This window comes from Lycorma delicatula, chromosome 5, assembly GCF_047948215.1.
Source record: "Lycorma delicatula isolate Av1 chromosome 5, ASM4794821v1, whole genome shotgun sequence".
In the NCBI taxonomy this organism is placed as follows: Eukaryota; Metazoa; Arthropoda; class Insecta; order Hemiptera; family Fulgoridae; genus Lycorma; species Lycorma delicatula.
Window position 1 is genome coordinate 141,412,254 of NC_134459.1, and position 19,798 is coordinate 141,432,051.

At 28.7% G+C, this 19,798-nt stretch overlaps 1 protein-coding gene across 1 annotated transcript in view; it reads right to left on the reverse strand.

The window, feature by feature from the left end:
• Sema5c (Semaphorin 5c) overlaps positions 1-19,421 on the reverse strand; it is a 174,711-nt gene extending 155,290 nt beyond the window's left edge. Inside the window, exons 1-2 of the mRNA XM_075367215.1 lie at positions 19,341-19,421; positions 5,040-5,141 (exon numbers count right to left, since the gene is read on the reverse strand). Of these exons, the coding sequence (XP_075223330.1) occupies positions 5,040-5,133 (94 nt within the window). The 5' untranslated portion in view covers positions 5,134-5,141; positions 19,341-19,421. The remainder of the gene's footprint in view (positions 1-5,039; positions 5,142-19,340) is intronic.
• Positions 19,422-19,798: the final 377 nt, after the last annotated feature.

A 19,798-nucleotide genomic window follows, 5' to 3' on the forward strand; every position in this document is an offset into this window, starting at 1 on the left:
TCGGCTTTAATTTCTTGTACGGTTTTGCCTTTCAAAAATTAATATTTGATCGCCACAAAAAAATTTTCTTTCGTTCAATTTTTCATAAATAACAATATTTAATCGATTGAATCGACTGCCAGCAATATTATGAATGTATCTAACTGGAACTTGATCAAAGGTCCAAGCGGAGACAAGGGAAATTATACTGCGTTCAGCGTAAGAGCTATCATCCTAGCTGTTGTTTGCAGTAGTGACGTTAAACTGCAGCGTGTGCGATTGTGTTAGTGCAATAGTGTATTTAGTGACTCAATTTGTTAGTCCTTACCAATATTTAAATAATACTTTACCGTCATCGTCAACAGTGATATCGAATTATTAAGTAATTAATTCGTAAATAACTGATTCAGTCGGCGCCGAATAAAAACAAACATAAATCGGACTATAAATAAAACATAAAACATCACAACATAATTATTTGCACGCGCAACTTTCGAGACAGTTTATTATATCGCCACACAAATTGTTTAAAACAAGATAGTTCTTATCTCTTCCCAAATCAGCTGATTTGGAAGTCGAGAGTTCCAGCGTTCAAGTCCTAGTAGAGACAATTACTTTTATACGGATTTGAATACTAAATCGCGGATACCGGTGTTCTTTGGTGGCTGGATTTCAATTAACCACACATCTCAGGAATGGTCGAACTGAGACTGTACAAGACTACACTTTATTTACACTCATACATATTATCCTCATTCATCCTTTGAAGTAATACATGAACGGTAATTCCCGGAGTCCAAACAGGGAAAAAGAAAGGATAGCCCTTATAAATCAAGAATAGCAATGAATGTACTACGAGCGCCATCACTGGATTTGGCATGAACTTTTATCGAACAGTAGATTTAAATCATCGTAAAGTAGATTTAAATAAAATATTATCGAAGTAAGATAGTTTTCTTTAGTTTCTATTCAGGAATATGATAATATATTTCATTAAAAAAATGAGATGGCATAGTTTGAATTTTTTATAATCATTATAACAGCGAAATTATTAAGACGGCAACGATATAATTGTTGTATGTAAATAAAATGCATTCTTATAAGTTTAAAGTTCAACAATAAGATAAAAGATATAAATGAATAACGTAAATAAGCACAGTTACAAAAAAAAAGCACCATAATAAATATATTACATTTAATAATTAATAAAAAAAAAAAAACTGTACGGAATCACGGATGCATGCACATAATTAACATAATTTAATAACAGATCTACAAATATTTAGATGGTTAATAAATATTTTAAAAAACATATTTTTTTTTCATTTTCAAATTTAATTATAAAAAGTTTCAATTTTAATAACAAAATAATAAATTTTTAAAATATCTTATTTATTTAAACAACTAAAATTTCTATGACCTTATTCTGTAACTAAGTAGATCATCAGTAAGATTGACGAGTAATTAGGTTGCAAATGATAATTATACAAATAATAATTTATATTTATTTACTAATAACTTTGTTATTATTATTTTTATGATAATGATGATGTAAACGTTAATGGAGAATAATAAATAAATAAATAAGTAAAATATGATTTAATACAATAACGGATCGTGTCATGATTTAAGAAAGAACCACATGGTTTAAAATAACCGTATTATCTGGTTTCTTTAACGATGAACATCAATTTTAAAAAAAGCAATCCATCATCACAAAGAGTAATCAATCAAAAAAAGATTTATATATCGAGTGGCATAGTTTTAAAAGAAAATAATTACCTATAAAAAAAATATGAAGGTTATTCTATTTTTGCATAATTTGTATTATTATAAATTTAACTAATTGGAGTACCCGTTCTTTGTACGGGTTAATAGTAAAATTTAAGTCAAAGAATCACCGTTTATCTACTTAGGGGTTTATTAAATTTACATTAAATTTTTTGTAACTATTCTTAAAATACTCTTTCAGAAATAATTAGGCCTATTTTCGATTTCCTATTCTTATTTAGAGATGCTACGATTTGCTGATAATATAGTAATTCTAGCTGAGACTAAAAAGGATTTATAAGAAACAATGAATGGCATTTTTTTTGCGAAAAATGCCATGCCTGATCGACGGACTCGAACCTAGCACCTCGCAATGAACGATATAGACGCTACTACTCCGCCACGGAGATCGGCAAATATAAAATAAATCATGGAAATTTCTTTTTATAGAAATGACAAAAATTTATTTTTAAACTCAGATAATAATATTAAATTGCTTACTTAAATAAATGTCAACAACATACAAAAACAACTGTTCTCACCAAACAGAGAAAAAAAATTCAACTAAAAATATAGATTTGCATAGCAGTAACTGTAAAACAAATGGAAATGGATATTCCAAATTTGGATTTACAACAAATAAAAAAAAGTAAACAAAGAAAAAAACAACTAAGAGAAAACAAGGAATAAAAAAAAAAACGAAAAAGAAAAGATAAATTTAACGAGAACAACTCACGCAACCTGTGTAGGTTTGTACGAACTACTAAAAATTATACAGCATAAAATATACACTTAATTTATTTATAAATTACCATAAAAATATTTACAACAATAAATATTTTAATCTATTATTATAAAACAAAAAAAAAAACCAAACGATTTTGCAGCAGCAATTTAACTTTCAAGGTGATTATAATTATTAAAGTAACAAAATCCAATTTCTAAGTATTAAAAAAAATTGGCTCGATGTTTTTAGAAAGGTATTTATATTACATAAATGCAGTAGAAATACATAGTAAATATTCATTAATACAACATAAATATTACATGATAATAGTAACATTAATAATATTATACATATACGACTATAAATAATACATTTAAGGGAAATTAAATATCATCTTTCAAATAATAAATAAATGTTTATCGATATGTTTAGAAATTTATTATTATCTCATGATTTAATTTACATGAATTGATACCGAATCGGAATGAATTTGTAAGTTACTAATACATTATTAATATATTACGTTGATTAAAAAAAAAAACACATACACGCACAAAACAAAAACTAAATTGTAATGCGACCTACAACATAACTCAACAATATTTATTACTCTATTACTCCAAGTAGTTTACTGAAGGTCTTTATATTAATTGTAACATTTTTAGTGGCCTGTTTTTATTTAAATTTTATTAATGGTCTTACATTTTGGGTGATAACGATGCGAAAATAAGGGGGAAAACCATACCCTAGATTTTTCTAGGGTATGGCATTTTCTACGGTATGAATACAAAAAGTTTAAAATTCGGTTGTAAAATTTCTACACTGCATGAATATGAGCTGATTGGAATAAATTTTATTTTATACCTGCGGAATGAAAGAAACAAAGAATGAGGGAATTTTGAACGGTTGGAGAATCATATTTTAAAAGAGGACTTCAAAATGTCTTAGTAAATATTATTTTTTTTTACGATCAAGTTGATTTCATTAAAAACAAGATCGTGTTGCCTCGTTTTTAAGTGCCTCAATCGATCACTAATCTTTCAATTGACAAAATTTTTTACATTCTCTACGTAAAGTTTTATTTAAAATTATCTTGGGGAAAGATGAATGCCAATTTTAGGATAACTTAGACCAATTTTTATAAAATTAAAAATGCAAACATTTGTTGCATTAACGAATGCTTTAGAGAATGAATGCAAAAAAGCGTGGAAAAGAATTTATGAATCTTTCATTGCAAAATTAAGCTTATATCCTCCATCCCCAGGTGTAATCACCCAATACATAACCAAAGTGACATACTAATCATAAAATTAGTACAAAACTGTCACTTTCAGGCCAGAAAAGACAAAAAAAGGATTTTCTCTCCACTCATTCATGAGGGTATGTAAGATTCACCATCAGCTACCAAAGTGGCATTATAAAAAAAAACCTACCTACCCTTTGACTAAAATTTTGAGACATGAGTTCCGTACCTCTTCCTTCCCCTTAGATCGACTGTGACCAAACTTAAACGGCATCAATTCACAATATAGAGAAATAACTGTACCAAACTTCATCCAAATCGGCCCATCCAGTCTGGAAATATCAAGCGATAAACGAGCTAACATACGTACGTGTATGCATACATACTCTTGAAATTTTTGAATGCTAAAATTGCGGTTTTTACGTAAAAGGGAGGGTCACGACACGTCAAGATCTGAAAAAACCCCGTCATGAAAAAATTTGATTCGTTTTTTTTGTCCTTTACTTGGGAAAAGATGGGAAAGAAACAAAACATATCGCAGTTAAATTAAAGAGTTTAATTTTAAAAACATTTTAAACGTATTACTTTTCTTCTCTTTTTAAATCAGACATGTTTCGCAACCACAAAACGCTACATATCTATATATGATAAATTCCACTACTGTAACGGATTGTAGGCGACTTGTCACGAATCACAAATCACTTCTAACAAATAACATAGCCGTACTCAAAAATAATAAGCATCCGATATCAGGCTGTACTAAGGAAGGTGTGTATTGGGTTCTTGCTTTTTCCCCTGTTAAGTCAAATATATGGATCCATATCGGCACTTCAAATCACCAAAGTGTAAGTGATTATAATTAACCTTATACACACTTGAACTGCTGAAATGAACGTTTACTGTATATTACTACGTAGTGAAGTTATTATATAAGTGAATAACATTACGTTCAGAGAAAGCAAACGAGCTGATGCCTCGTATATCTCGGATGATTCATACATATTAGTACCACAAGGCCGGGGACAATGAAATAATTCAAAATTAGGTTAAAAAAAAAACAAAAAACATTTTATTTATACTACGCATAATCTGTAATTAATTGCGGGTTTAAAAATTTGTATTCAATTGGCCAAAGGAAATTTTACTCGTAGATAAGAAAACGCGAACTGCATTTACTAATGAGGGCATGCACACACACGCGCGCTCACACACACACACAGAGAGAGAGAGAGAGAGAGAGAGAGAGAGAGAGAGAGAGAGAGAGTGTGTGTGTGAGAGATCTTAACAGTATTATAAAGTAAAAATAAAAAGTAGAATTACCTTCATAAGAAATAAATCTTGAGTCATGTGAAGAACTTAGCACTATTGAAATGTTTGTAATCAAAATTAATATTGACAGCTGCTTTAAACACATCCTGTCTCCTGCAACAAACAAAAACAAACGATTATTTAATTAAATATAAAGATATTTGTGTATTGTGATAATGCTTTTATTTATTTAACATAATTACTAGTAGCTAGAATAGGAGATTTATTTCTAGAGTAAACCAATCTGAGAATCAAGATGAATTTGTAAAATGTTGAAGTACCGGTCGTTCAATTTTTTCGTAAGTAACTCGGCTAGTTTAATCGGTTACTTCAATCTTTTCTGTTCTTTGCTAATCGTTTAATTTTAACATATTTATTACACCTCGCATCATCAATTATTTTCTTATTATATTCTTCCCCACCAACCACATTTTTACATTTTATACTTTTTCCATTATTTAATAACATAATCCTGGAGCAATTCTCTGTATATTTACTACAACATATAACGCCACGATAAATATCTATACAATCTTTAAAACTTACTTTTTAATTACAAAACCGTAATATAAATAAATCTAAATTCCCTATTTTTATTAATAGAAAAAGCTAACTTATTCAAATACTCGCAAAAGTAAAAACTTTGTTTGATAGTGACCGTAGTCGTGATATATAAAAATAAACAAATTACATTTGATGAAAATAATTATGGTAAATATAATTTAACGCAAATATAAAACAATCCTGAAATAATTAGAAAGAGAAAAAAATTTATTCTATTAACTTATATTATTCAATTTACTTTATTTGCAGATTTAAACTTTCACAAAGATTTTCCCACCAACCTCTCAATTTCTTTTTCGTAACGTTTTAATATTTTCTAGATTTTAATCGATATTCAATCAATTCAAAGAAGAAATTGGAAAAAAATCAAGCATAGACATCTTTATTGACACCTTCACACGGATACCCCCCCAAAAAATGTGTTGGATCATGTTAACCAACCAACAAAACATTAATTCCCTACCGACTACTGTGACTTGAAAATAGTAACGTCGATAATTAACTTTTTTTTTATATTGTCAGCAGTGAAATTAACATCTGACTACATTCACAGCTGATTTCCATCTTTCATTGTTGACAATATCTTTTCATTTCCATAACCATTAAAAACTTAGGTTTCCTCATGTTTTTTCCAATATGTATGTTAATGGTTTTAACATTTGAAGCAATAATTTGTTTGGTAGAAAATGTGTTTTGTTGTGGTGGTAAGTACAGTACACAGAATACGTATAAGTAAAGGAAATGTTTAATTAACGATTTACAGGTATCGATGTTGCAATCCACCGGGTTGGTCTAGTTGTGAACTCGTCACCGCAAATCAGCTGATTTGCGGTGACGAGTCGAGAGTTCTAAAGTTCAAATCCTAGTAAAAGCAGTTACTTTTATACGGATTTGAATACTAGATTGTGGACACGGGTGTTATTTGGTGGTTGGATTTCAATTAACCACACATCTCAGGGAACGGTCGACCTGAAACTGTACACGACTACATTTACATTCATACATATTCTCATTAATACCTTACGGTGGTTCCGAAGGCTAAACAGAAAAAGAAAAAAGGTATCGATGTTCCACGTCGATATGCTGTACAAAACTCGATCGATAAGTTCCGAGAAACTTTCTTTCTTTCTTTTTCTGTTTAACCTCCGGAATCAACGTCAGGTGTTAGTTCAGAGGATGAATAGGATGGTATGTATGAATGTAAATGAAATGTAATCCTGCATAGTCTCAGGTCGACCCCATTTCTGTGTGGTTAATTGAAACCCAACCACCAAAGAACACCGGTATCCATGATCTAGTATACCTTTACTAGGATTTGAACCTTAGAATTCCCGACTTCGAAATCAGTTGATTTGTGATGACGAGTTAACCACTAGACCAATCCGGTGGATTAAGTTCCGATAAACTGGATCTGTCAAAGATATGCCCGATTCCCGACAGAGGAAAAGTTAAAAGATATTTCTGGTCGTACAGCTTCAAGTCAAAACAAATTTATCAGAAAACTGGATAGACAATTAAAACGCTTAAACGGGATTATTCAGAGCAATGATAATTACACATTTAAAACTATACCCGTACAAATTAACTAAATCAAATACACGTTACTGATTTTCCTAAACGTGTTGAATATTGCCAGTGGTTTTTATAAATAAAAAATCAGTATAGACAGATTTAGTTTATTGTAGTGTCCCGGCAACTCCAGGGACAGATTCAGGACATCAAAATAAACATAAACGATCGTGTGGACCAATGTCACCTAACTCACTGAATTTTCTTTCTGTCCACCGTTTTCTGTTTTGCCAATAAAAATGTATACCTTAAGAACGGATTGAGATATTTTAATAAAATTCAGCGTAAATTTACACAACAATATCTTTACAAAATAAATAACTTTGAAAATTCCGACATTTTGACTATTAAAATTTTTTAATCACTACTAACTCCATAAATATTAGTTTTACCTATTGTACTTTTATTAGATAAAATGATAAATCTTTTATTGTGAACAAAATAAAACCTCATATATTTAAATCGATCGATAAACAGCTGACATGGGTGAAATTACTAATGTGCAAAAATTATGCAGTCTGACAATTTTGTGCCTGTTTTCATTTACGAACAATAGAAATTATTATTAATTATTTTTATTTCAATCGATAAAGGATTTGTCAACATCATTTTTTTTTATTTCGTTGATGTTCTGAATTAGTCCCTTAAGTTTGACTAACACATTCCAGGCACCTATGCGCGCGCGCGCGCGCACACACACACAAACGACTCCTTCGCTTTGCTCTAAAAGTGCCAACTTAATGTATTATTAATGTGGAATGTTGCTTGTAAATAAAAACATGGTAAAAAGCAATAACTAAATAAATATACACACATCATTATTGTTAAAATAATAAATAAAACAAAATAGACAAACACTATCTGACATTCCATCATTATCCTTATTTACAAAGCCGGCTAATAGAAAGCTACTTCAAATAAAAGTCAATAATAAAAAAATAACCCATTTCAAATTAATAAGATGAATAATAATAAATTAAATATCAAGAAGGTCACCGTCACTGCCTCCTTTCACAATGCATATCAAACATCCTGAACATAAACAATATTTACAAAAGAAAAAGAAAAAAGTAGCTCCTTAAAAAAAAGCTCTTTAAAAATAGATAAGACTGTTCGTTCATTCGTTCGATCTCATTAAATTAGATAAAAATTTACATAATATGATTATTTTTCAAATGAAACACCGAATCAAATTTTTAAAATATACTTTTTTTGGGATTTTTATTATTTTTAATCATGTCAAAGTACATACGACTACGCTAATGTAATTTTCATTTTAATATTGTAACAACACCCTAGAAATATGTTTCTTCTTAATTTAAAAAAAAGACCCTGGCAATAATAAATTCAGTTGAAATCATAATGAAACAACAGGTTCAGTAAGTTATAAAACGTGTTGTATTTTTTAAGCTATCTGCGAACCTGAAAACGTTTTTTGATATAAATTAAATTAACTTAAGAATATGTTAATATGAATTTCACAGCAGTGACTGCAGGGCAATAGTCAGATCATCATATTTTACATTGGCGGTAGTGAAATGTGATTTTTAATTATAAAATGAGGCAAATATTAAAAATTGGTCTTTTTTTATTATTTAAATAATACAGCGACTTATTTTACTTAAAAAAATCGGCAAAGGGTTGCGTTACTTTCCCAGCTTCGCTCATGACAAATTTTTATTTCAAATATACCACAAGGTTTTTAAGTTTTTAAATATTAATGACTTTATTATTATTACTTAAAATTAATCAAAACAACTATAAAATACAGATTGGAAAGCGATTATGGAAATCGATTTCTACAGAATATTCCGGTAATATTTCACTAAATAGAAGGCACCGAAACGTAACAATGTTTGCTTCATGTCATTTTTGTTTGCGCAAATGTTTTTTTTTTCGAAATATTAAATTTATATATCAAGTATGAAAAACGAAATTGCTTTGACCACACTGGTTTTGTTGTGGCTGTTTGTGAAACCTCAGCCAAATTCTTTCATATTAGATTTTTTTACTGGTAGAATAAAACTAACAACGTAAAATCAAGTATGGCCTTACTCACTTGTTTGTAGGGACTTAAAAGTTAATACAATTAAGATTTCATACACAGAAACAGCTTGGCCGAATTTGGAGCTTAATAGTTTAAGCGGGAGTTAAAATATTAAGCAAAATCTTCCAAAAACCTTTTGTCAGACCAGGACCAAAAGCAGCTAGATTCAAATGGTTTTTTAAAGTACCTCTTAAACAACTGCTCAACAGCGAAAAAAATGCGTATTTTTATATATAAATTTCAAAAATTATAATTTTTCTGTGTGGGACCGCTACTTCGAGTTTGCCGTAGGCCACTTGTGAAACTAGCTTTAGAAAAATCATGAGCGGATGCAATTTAGGTTAGAGTTGTCATAGCCCAATGTTTTTTTACGAAAAATTTATTGTTTTTCAATTCCCTCTTTCTTTCAATTTAAAATTTCTGAGTTGCTACTTCTAGGTGAACTGGGTTTGATGGACTCATACCGAAAAAATAGGTCACTGCGAGATAGAAACATCTGTTAAATTTCATTTTTCTATGTTTAACTGATAAAAATATGATTTAATAGCTGTATGATACTTTATGAAGAATATGAATATTTTACCAAAAATAATTATAAGAAAGAATGTAAAAGAATTAACTGTTTTTATTAGTATAAATTTTTGAATTTTCTTTCAATTTTTATCGCTTAGAAAACTAAAAATACAAGTATAAATTTACAAATTTTGTGGAGACAAATATTTTATATAATACAGTATTTATTGTACTATTATTTGTTACTTTTAATCGGTCTTTCTTATAATTTTTATATCTGAAAAATATCAGTTAAATATAAATAATCAAAAATATTTTTTCTGAAAGTAAGCATGTTCAATAAAGAGCCAGTCTTTGAAGTTATAAGCTATTTTCATGATTGTCAAAAAAGTAGACGTAAACAATATTGATACAATAAAATAAAATTTAAATAAAGGTGTAGAAATAAAATAAAAGTAGATTTTTTTAAATATAAGATCTGTTTGGTTAATCGATCATTTTCATTGAAACGAAATAAAATAAAATTAAAATCCATAACCTACGACTTATATATCTATAGAAATATATAATGAAATGTTTTTTAAATTGTTTAAATGCCGAGAATAAAAAATGTTTAGGTGAACAACATAACAATTATTACAAACCTATTATTGTTATTATTAACTATAGGTATTTGCTATAATTAGGCCTTCTGAGAGTGTATACGGTATAAAACCGAACGAACAGACACAGCGGTGGCCCCCGTTCGGCGTTCTTGGCAGCAGCAGCAACATTAACAAAACTTCCTCTACCTTCCACTACAGTACAGCGTATAGTAGCAGCGCACTGGCATCATCCAACATTCAGAGCACCTGGGAGGTCCTTCACTGCTACTAATACTTATTACCGGCCTAACTACAACACCAGACCGAGATCATACTTCTCTTTTTTTTCCATTTAATACTTTTTTTTATCCGGTCTAATCGCCTCAGGTCACGTCTTGACTGTCTTCTTACAGTAAATACGAGGGCATTTCCTAATTTAATGATTATATAAATCAGTAAATGGTACGATGTCAGCAACACGAATAGATGGTCAGTAGCTAAATATTAGGTATACGGTAAAATAAGAAGAACAAGAAAAAGATTAATACAACGAACGGACGAAACAGAAGATCTCATCTGAGCTTAAATAAACGTAATGCTACCGACGTCATTAAAATAAATAATTATAAAAGATATAAGTTATTAAAAGTAAAAATATGTGATTAAAAATAAAACTTAATTTATTTTTTAAATATACCGTTAAGTATTTCAACTTAATGGTAAATCAAAACATCCATTTCGGCACGCCGGAAGGCGGAGGTAGATTTCACTGGTGCTAAGTAGGGGAAAAAACAATTTCCATCTTAAAGTTAACAAAAACTTCAACTTTACTCAATACGACAATGGTTGCATGTGAAAAAAGTTTCACATGTTTAGCATACGACAAGAACCATCTTTTTACAATTCCAGCAACATTTTGGTCATCCCTTCCGTAAGGGTTGGTCATATCAGAAATTGAGTTTTAGGTAATGTTTAGAGGACTAACTATCACTTTAAACCGATTCGATAATGTAAAGGAGGTAATGACTTTTTTTGTCTTCGAAACCCCATTTTTTCCACCTCCTGGGCCAATGATTGGCGATATCAAAAAACTTTACTTAGATAAGTTTTAGGTCCTTATCCAAATAATAGTAGGAGCTTTAAACGAATTCGATATTTTACTTAATAGGAAAGTTACAGATATATTTTTTTTCGAAAAAGCCCTCCCATTTCCACCCCCATGGTCCGATTTTGCCGATTAACAAACTCGACCGAGATTTTGGGTCGTTATATTTTACTTATCAATTTTAAAGTGATTGGCGCAAAATTACGGCGGTTATCATGTCCACAAGAAAGTGAAATATATATATATATATATATATATATATATATATACACGTTTGAACTGACTGTGGTTTTGGGGTCTGGGGGAAGTGAAACGCGAAGATATATCAAAATTTTCCGAAAGTCGAATCGTGGTATCCATTACTACAATAGGTAGCTTTCTTATTTCTTTCGTATGAAAACAGCGCAGGAATCGTAGGAAAAAAACTGGTTCACAGGCACCTCCCACCACTAACATTACCAGATAACAATGAAGATATGAATATCAACACGGAAAATGACTGACTTCCCTAAATGAAGAAATAACGCATCTAGAATAACAAAAATAAAGAAGTTATTCTTTTCTGGGAAAGATCTACGCAAGGAAAAACCACAACAAGAGACAAACAATATAACGCAAAGAATAGTTCAAGTACTTATCCATCCTGACCACGTAGAGGAAGATATCCTCCATGTGTGTTCCGGGCTTTACCGAAGGTCATCTTCAATACCTCGGTTATGACATATTCCAGTCTTAACCTCAACTACGATACCACCGATGTGAATGCCACAAGCAACATTCACGTGTACTACTAACTAAGAACTCTATTGAACAAAACGTAGCTCTACTCTTAAGCAAGACTGAAAAACTAACAAGTGAAGTAACTGAAACTATCTACCTGGAAGAGGTTAGTAAACAGGCACCTGTTTCCGACCAAAATTTTCGAGAAATCTTAATAATATTAACATGGAAAACAAACCAAATTTAACGTTCACCAGCTCAAATTATGCCGCCACATTTATTATTTCTCCACCAATTAAAACATGACTGGAGGTCATCTTCAATACCTAGGTTATGACATATTCCAGTCTTAACCTCAACCACGATACCACCGATTTGAATGCCACAAGCAACATTCACATAGGTGTACTACTAACTAAGAACTCTATTGAACAAAACGTAGCTCTACTCTTAAGCAAGACTGAAAAACTAACAAGTGAAGTAACTGAAACTATCTACCCGGAAGAGGTTAGTAAACAGGCACCTGTTTCCGACCAAAATTTTCGAGAAATCTTAAAAATATTAACATGGAAAACAAACCAAATTTAACGTTCACCAGCTCAAATTATGCCGCCACATTTATTATTTCTCCACCAATTAAACAGCGAAGACATTTGTACAATAAACAATTAAATAAGTATAGTTCTCGTGGAAAGTCACTCAGCTTTTAGCGTTTATAGATTGATAAGACGACGTTCACATATTAATTAAATTTATCTTTGAACAAATGTACAATGCTGGATGAGATACGGTTTACTTCAAAACATTTTTTGAAATGTTTTACCCCAAAGATTAATTTCTTACAAGCCCATAGTCAGTTGCGATATACTTTGATCTGCTTGTCCATCTCTATAGAAAGTAATGCGGTAATCATAAACATGATAATTGAAGGTTTTCAAAGACTCCTTACAGACAATTCGGTCTTGGATCTGATTTTTATAAAAGAATTAACTTTATCAGAGAATTACCGAAAACGAATATCATTTTAATAGAAGATAGGGCATTTTTTTGTAAAAATCCAGTCTCATGATGTAATCTTCTGCGGAAACTGTAAAAACATCTCAAAGAATTATATTTTCAGAATTGATATTTTCATGAAACGATCAGTAAATAATATGACCCAAAAACATCTTTGAATGTGTATAAAGACGTACATAAAAAAATAAATATATAGAACCAGTATATGAAAAATTCACTGTTAACTTTTTTCGTTGATTTTAAACACAGTGCAGTAAGTAACATTTTGAAAGCAACGTACAAGATAAAAGAAAGAACAGCTTATTCATCCCTCGGGAATTAATCGGCATTATGAAGTCCCATGTTTGAAGTAATTATCCCCCCCCCCCACATCAGAAGACCATTGAAAGGTAACGGGAATAGTAACTGTTAATAAACTAAAAAAAAAAAATAATAATAATAATAATCCATAATATATCCCGGATAAGACACTAGTGAATAAGAGCAATTAATTAACTGGGGATAATAAAACTTAATTTACATCAAACATAACTTAAGTACTGTAGCTAAAAAGAACAAATGAACGGTGGTGGATTACGTAAGTCAAAGATCAGATCTCTCTGCGAATACCAAATAAAAATGTATAACCCCGTCAAACATAAAAACCATTACGGCGAAGAATACTCTTTCTCTTACTCTCTCTCTCTCTCTCTAAATATATACATATATTTAATTCTATTTTTAGATAAACTATGCGAATGAAATCGGTTCTTTAATTAAAACATTCCTTGTTCGGAACTGTACATTTAATTTTTTTTAAATAACAATCTCTGACTGAAAAAGACATTGTTTGCAAAATAGTCTATAAATGGAAAATCATTTGTCTAAAGAATGTCAAAATAACAATGAGGTAAGTTTATTTTCAGGCAATTAATAGGGCATATTTTTTTTTCTTTAATTTTACTGAACATTTGAAATTACAGCGAGGGCTTCGCCCGCGTCAGACAACTACTTAGAAGGAAAATTATGAGTTACGTAAAACGTTATTTCATTCAGAATAAAATTTTAAGATATGGAACCAATGGTTACCTTATCTCTCCATCTGCAAATGTAACCAAAATTAAATGGTATCAACGATTCATATTCAGAGAAGTCATCGTCAACATTTCATGAAGATCGTTAATTCAGTCTGAAAATATCAACGCAAATGATAACTGAAAAAAAAGCAAAGACAATTAGCCTTACTGTACCTCATCCCTAAATGAGATCGTCTGAATACATAACCTGTAACATACCAATGAAATGGAATCATCTAATTATTACATGAATGTGACTTTTGAGTCCAGAAACGACTAAAATGAGTTTTTTTCCTCCAATCCTTTTATGGCTTTTCTTTCCCATAATAAAGGATGGTGCACGGATTTCTTTGTTTGTTGTATTTGCTCACATTTTTATTTTAGTTGCTGTTGGCACAGAGCGGACCAACTGTGGTAGGCCGGGCTCCTATGCGTAGCACACGATCGATTTATCTAAAATTATATTTGAGTTATGGAGATGTTATCCTTTTTTTTCGCGGCGGGCCCTAGACCCGTCTTTTTTCTAGTATGTATCAGTATTTTAGTATGTAACAGTATGTATCAGTATTTATTAGTATGTAACAATATCTTAGCTACCTAAAACTATTTATTTTTTATTTTTTGAAAAATTGACCTACCTTTTTGAGAATTTTCGCACACAGAATCGTGCGAATTTTCTTTCAAATCAGTCCATACAGTCGGATATATCAAGGAAAAAAGAAAAGAAAAACCAACAAACTAAATATAGAGATATCAAGAAGAGAAAAAATAGACCAATGCTCAAAAATCTTTTCGAAATTTTTCAATCGTAAAATTGTGTTCTTTTGCTAGAGAAGGTTATGAAACTTGAGATCTGAAATAAACCCGACATACAAAAAAACGAAAAAAAAATTAAGGAATAAACAATCTTTGATTTTAGCATAATTAAGAATTGCGTTTTTAATTTTTAAATTCACAGGCAAAGGTATAACGCGATTAGATTAAAGTTAAGATTGCTAAGATATAAGCTATGACAAAAACTATAATAAAATAAAAAGCAACCTTAAAAGTAATTATAAAAACTAACACAACCTTTATAAGCAGCATAAAACAATAATATTTTTGTATAAATAATCCTTTAAAAGACTCGTAAATTCAAGATTTGGACGTGAAAAATAATTGAATAAAAGTGAACCATTGTATGTATATTAACGACAACCTTGTATCGTACACATTAAAAATACATCACTTACACAAAGACCTAAAAGATAACCTATATGACATTATAATGATTAATGATTTTTTTTTAATTTTTTAAGTAAAACTTAGTAGCTAAAATAAATGAAACATCTTTATATTTTAAAATATTACGTTAATAAATAATATAGATTTATTATTTAATAAGATACAAATTTAAATAAAAAAGTAGAAAATAAATTAATGCTTTACACGCTAAACTTCACTTATATCAACGTTTGATTCTTATTATTATAACAAAAAAACTTTAAAGAAAAAATATTGCATCATCTTAATAATTTAGAATTAGATATTAAACATACATGCTTTTTATAAGAAAAGAAAATGCTTCTTAATAAGTATGACTTAATCGATTTTATATTTATTAACATATAAAATTTATAAGAAATAGCGAGAAACTCTACTTTTACAAAGAAACGAAAAGAATTACAGAACATGTTCTACAAAGTGAAAATAAAGAAAAAAAGTTCGTATGTAGATGGTACAGAAATACTTCGTTTTCAGTTATATCTGGCGAAAATTTTTCCTCCGATTTTTGCTCCAAGCGTAAAATTAAACTGCACTCAAATCGTTTGAATTTAAAATTAAATTTGATATTTTTATACGAGTTGTGGACTAAAAATAAAAATTAATAAAACAGGTCCCACAAATATTACTCTAGTAATTTATTTTTGAAAATTATTGTAAACACAAAAAAATGTTGTTGCAAAGCACAAATTTTTAATTTTTATATAAAATCGTCATTAAATTACCAATAAATAAATAAAATTTTGTAACAAAATTTGTACTGAATTTCATTTGAGATAATGTATAAAAGTAACGTCACCTGAACATGAAGAACAGTTTAAGAAATCTGACCTTTCTTAAAAACATAACAGGCCGGAATGTGATACAAATATATTCTACTATAAATGTAAACCGAAACAAGAATAATATCAATATGGGAAAATATCTAGAAACGAAATCAATTCTATTAAAATTAAATAAAAAGAGAAATTAAATAAGACGGTAGATAGTATTTTGATATAATTATTTAGTTTTCATTATGTTACATTAAAAAAATTAAGAAATAATTTTGAAAAAAATAAATTTAGACATCTGTTTTGTAACTGACAGTATTTAAATTTGATATTTCAACAATTGAAGCTGTGTACTAAATTTAAATACTTTTACACACTTTCAAAAATGAAACAGTTAAAGAAACGATCTTTTACTAAAAGCCTATTAGTTTTCAGATGAAGAACACCCAAACATAATCTTTCTTTACGAATGTTGTAACGGAAATAAGCTAGTTGCATATCAAGAAAGATTCCTTAATAGAAGGATTTCAAATCCGAAAACTATTACTTCAGTATTTCGTTGTTTTTACGCACTGACCAATTATATTTTATCTAATGTTTCAAGTCAAGAACCATATGAAATCATCAAATTCACCCCATAATTTAAATTCAATTTAGCAAAAATCAGGGCGAAATTCTTCGCAAGATATAACTCGAATACGAACCGGACCCTTGTTTAAAAAATCTTTATTTTCACTTGTACAAAAATTCTGAAATTATTTCCATTTCTTTGTGAAATACCGTTTTATTAACGTACATTTTTAATGATCTATAAATAAAGAATTAAAACGAAGCTAATTCTTTAAAAATTAAATTCTTGTCAGAATACACGATAAAACCAGTAGTAGAATATCAGCAAATAGATGTATTTATTTTAAAACCAAAGATTAAACTTATTTTAAAATTTAAATCGACTTCAGAAGAAAAACAGGATTTTGTTTAACTAATCTATTAAACGGTTTTTTATTAAGCTAACAAAACTTAAAGATAATACTGTTAAGATGAATTTAATAAAATGTATTTGGATTGAAATTTTGTTTGCTTTTAATATAATTAATACATATGATATATTATTTACGTAAGTCAAAAAGACATGATGGATTTTTTCTGCTGATTTTTTTATCCGCTTTAATAAAAGAAAAAAGAGATATCCCTTATGATTTATACATTTTTATTCACTGAATATAATTGGTGAATACATTAAAATATTCAATAGAAATAAAGCTCGTTTTTCTCTACATTAAAATCGCTGTCATCTTAAACGGATTGATTTCCCAGTTTTAAAAAATTCCAACAGTTTCATCGTCTTTCCTTCCACAAGCGGAGGAAAAAAATGTCGCTTCAACATTCTACATGTATGATATAATTATCGACAAATTATTATTTTTAATCTTCTTTTAAAATAACTTATTTATTAAATACTGCGGAAAGGAAAATATATTTTAACAATTTCAAATAGGTTTTCTTTTAATTTGTTGCTTGTAAGAAATTTTTTTTTCATTTCTTGTACTGAAAAAGTTACAAATAAGTGGAAAACTGTGGTTTTAAAAAAACCTAAAACTGATCGAACATAATGAATTATGTTTGATATTTTTAGAATTACTTTTCCGTGTTTAATATGAATGTACTTTGTTAGATTTAAAACGATTTTGATATGTAGAAAATTTAAAAAATTTTATTCAGTTTTTTATTTTAAAAAAAGAAATTTAATTAGTGAATTAAATAAGATCCCTGAATTTTTACATTATTTAATAAATAAACCAAATTAATTAAACTTCCACAATTTATGTTTGATTTTTTTAATTTACTTTAAACTAATTAAAGCGATCAGGATTTCTTGTTAACAACTATATAAAGTATAACATACAATAGCTTCTAAAGCATTAAACATACAAAAATGAATGTTTTCTCCTACGTGGAAACTTATATATTTTTTTCGGTATGAGAAGGTCACAATTTTAACAACCACCACGGGAAAGGGTATTATCTAAATAATTTAAACGGCAACTGATGACATTCCAATTTAGGACAATGAAAAAAATGTTAGACGTAAAAAATATAGGGCTACGACAACTTGACAGTAAACAAAATTGCGGCTCTTTTTAATTATTTTCGTAACATTACGAAATGTCTCGTACAGTGTCTCTAAAATATAACTGCTCAACACTGAAATAGTAAAAAAAAAAAAATGAATTTAGTAAAATAATTCTACCTAATAAAAATGATCTGTTTTTCGTAATGAAATCACCATACCCCCGAACCATCAATACGTATGGGGAGGTAACTAAAAGGTTTGAAATGGTAAGAAGAGGGTTATAACACATTTTAAAGACCATTAAAAAAGATAAATTTTGACGTAAAAAAAAACGGGCTTCGATAATCTTCACAAAAATGGCAGCCATTTAATATTTTTCATAGTTAATTACAAAAGTGGTCTACAATACACCTAAAGTAGTGATATACAACCAAAAAATATATCGTTTTGAGATAGGAGCATTCGGAAAATTTCAGTTTTTTAAGTTACAACCGTTGAAAAGTTATTTAAAGGTTACAATATTTCATGAATAACTAGTATATTTTTCAAGTTTATCAACTGAAAATTAATTATTTAAATTTTTTAAATCGACAAAGTAATAGTAATAATGAAATAATGTCAAAGTAAAGTTTAAACGGTTATTTATTATCAATTTCAAATACCTGAATACCAAAAGTCGTCTTATAGTAAACTCCTATCGATTTCTATTGGAAATTTTATGAACTTCCCACGATTTGTATTATAATTTAAAATCCCGGATAAAATTTCGGAATAATTTGGAATAATCTACATTGTTACTACAAATTATCATCTAAAAGAAGGGTTTCATTTTCTATTACCTGTAAATTCCTGTGTTTAAAACTTTTAACTTTTGTTAGCATTTATTAATTGTGTATGGAATGATATTTAAAATAAATAGTTTTGGAATGGGTTTTAGCAACAACAAACATTTTTTAAAACAAAATTATTAATATGATTTTCATACAAAAATGTTCAAAATCTAAGTTAATACAATTAAAATTTACTTACTTTTTCTACTTTCACTATAAAAATCATTAACACCAACGTTAGAAAACAAAAAAAAATAAAGTATAACAGAATAATCCACCAATAAAAAATAAAAATTAAAACTATAACTTATTGAAGTTATAAAAGTAGTTTTAAAAAATTGAGTTAATTTTTTAAATTTGAAAAATAATTAAAAATAAAACAATATTTTTCACAAAATAAAAAAGTAAACAAATAAATAGCACTCCAAAAAACATTTAACACAATAGTTGGATGACCACTAAACGAAACGAATTTAAGAAACAAACTCGAAGAGAACTCAAATGTCAATGATATTGAAAATAAAATATTCAATACAGAATTTATCATACAAATCTATTTCAAAAAATCAGGGTAAAGTCTAATTAACAATAATCATGCTACAATAAATGATGAATTATTAACGTAAACATAACAATAATAATAGTAATAAGAAGAAT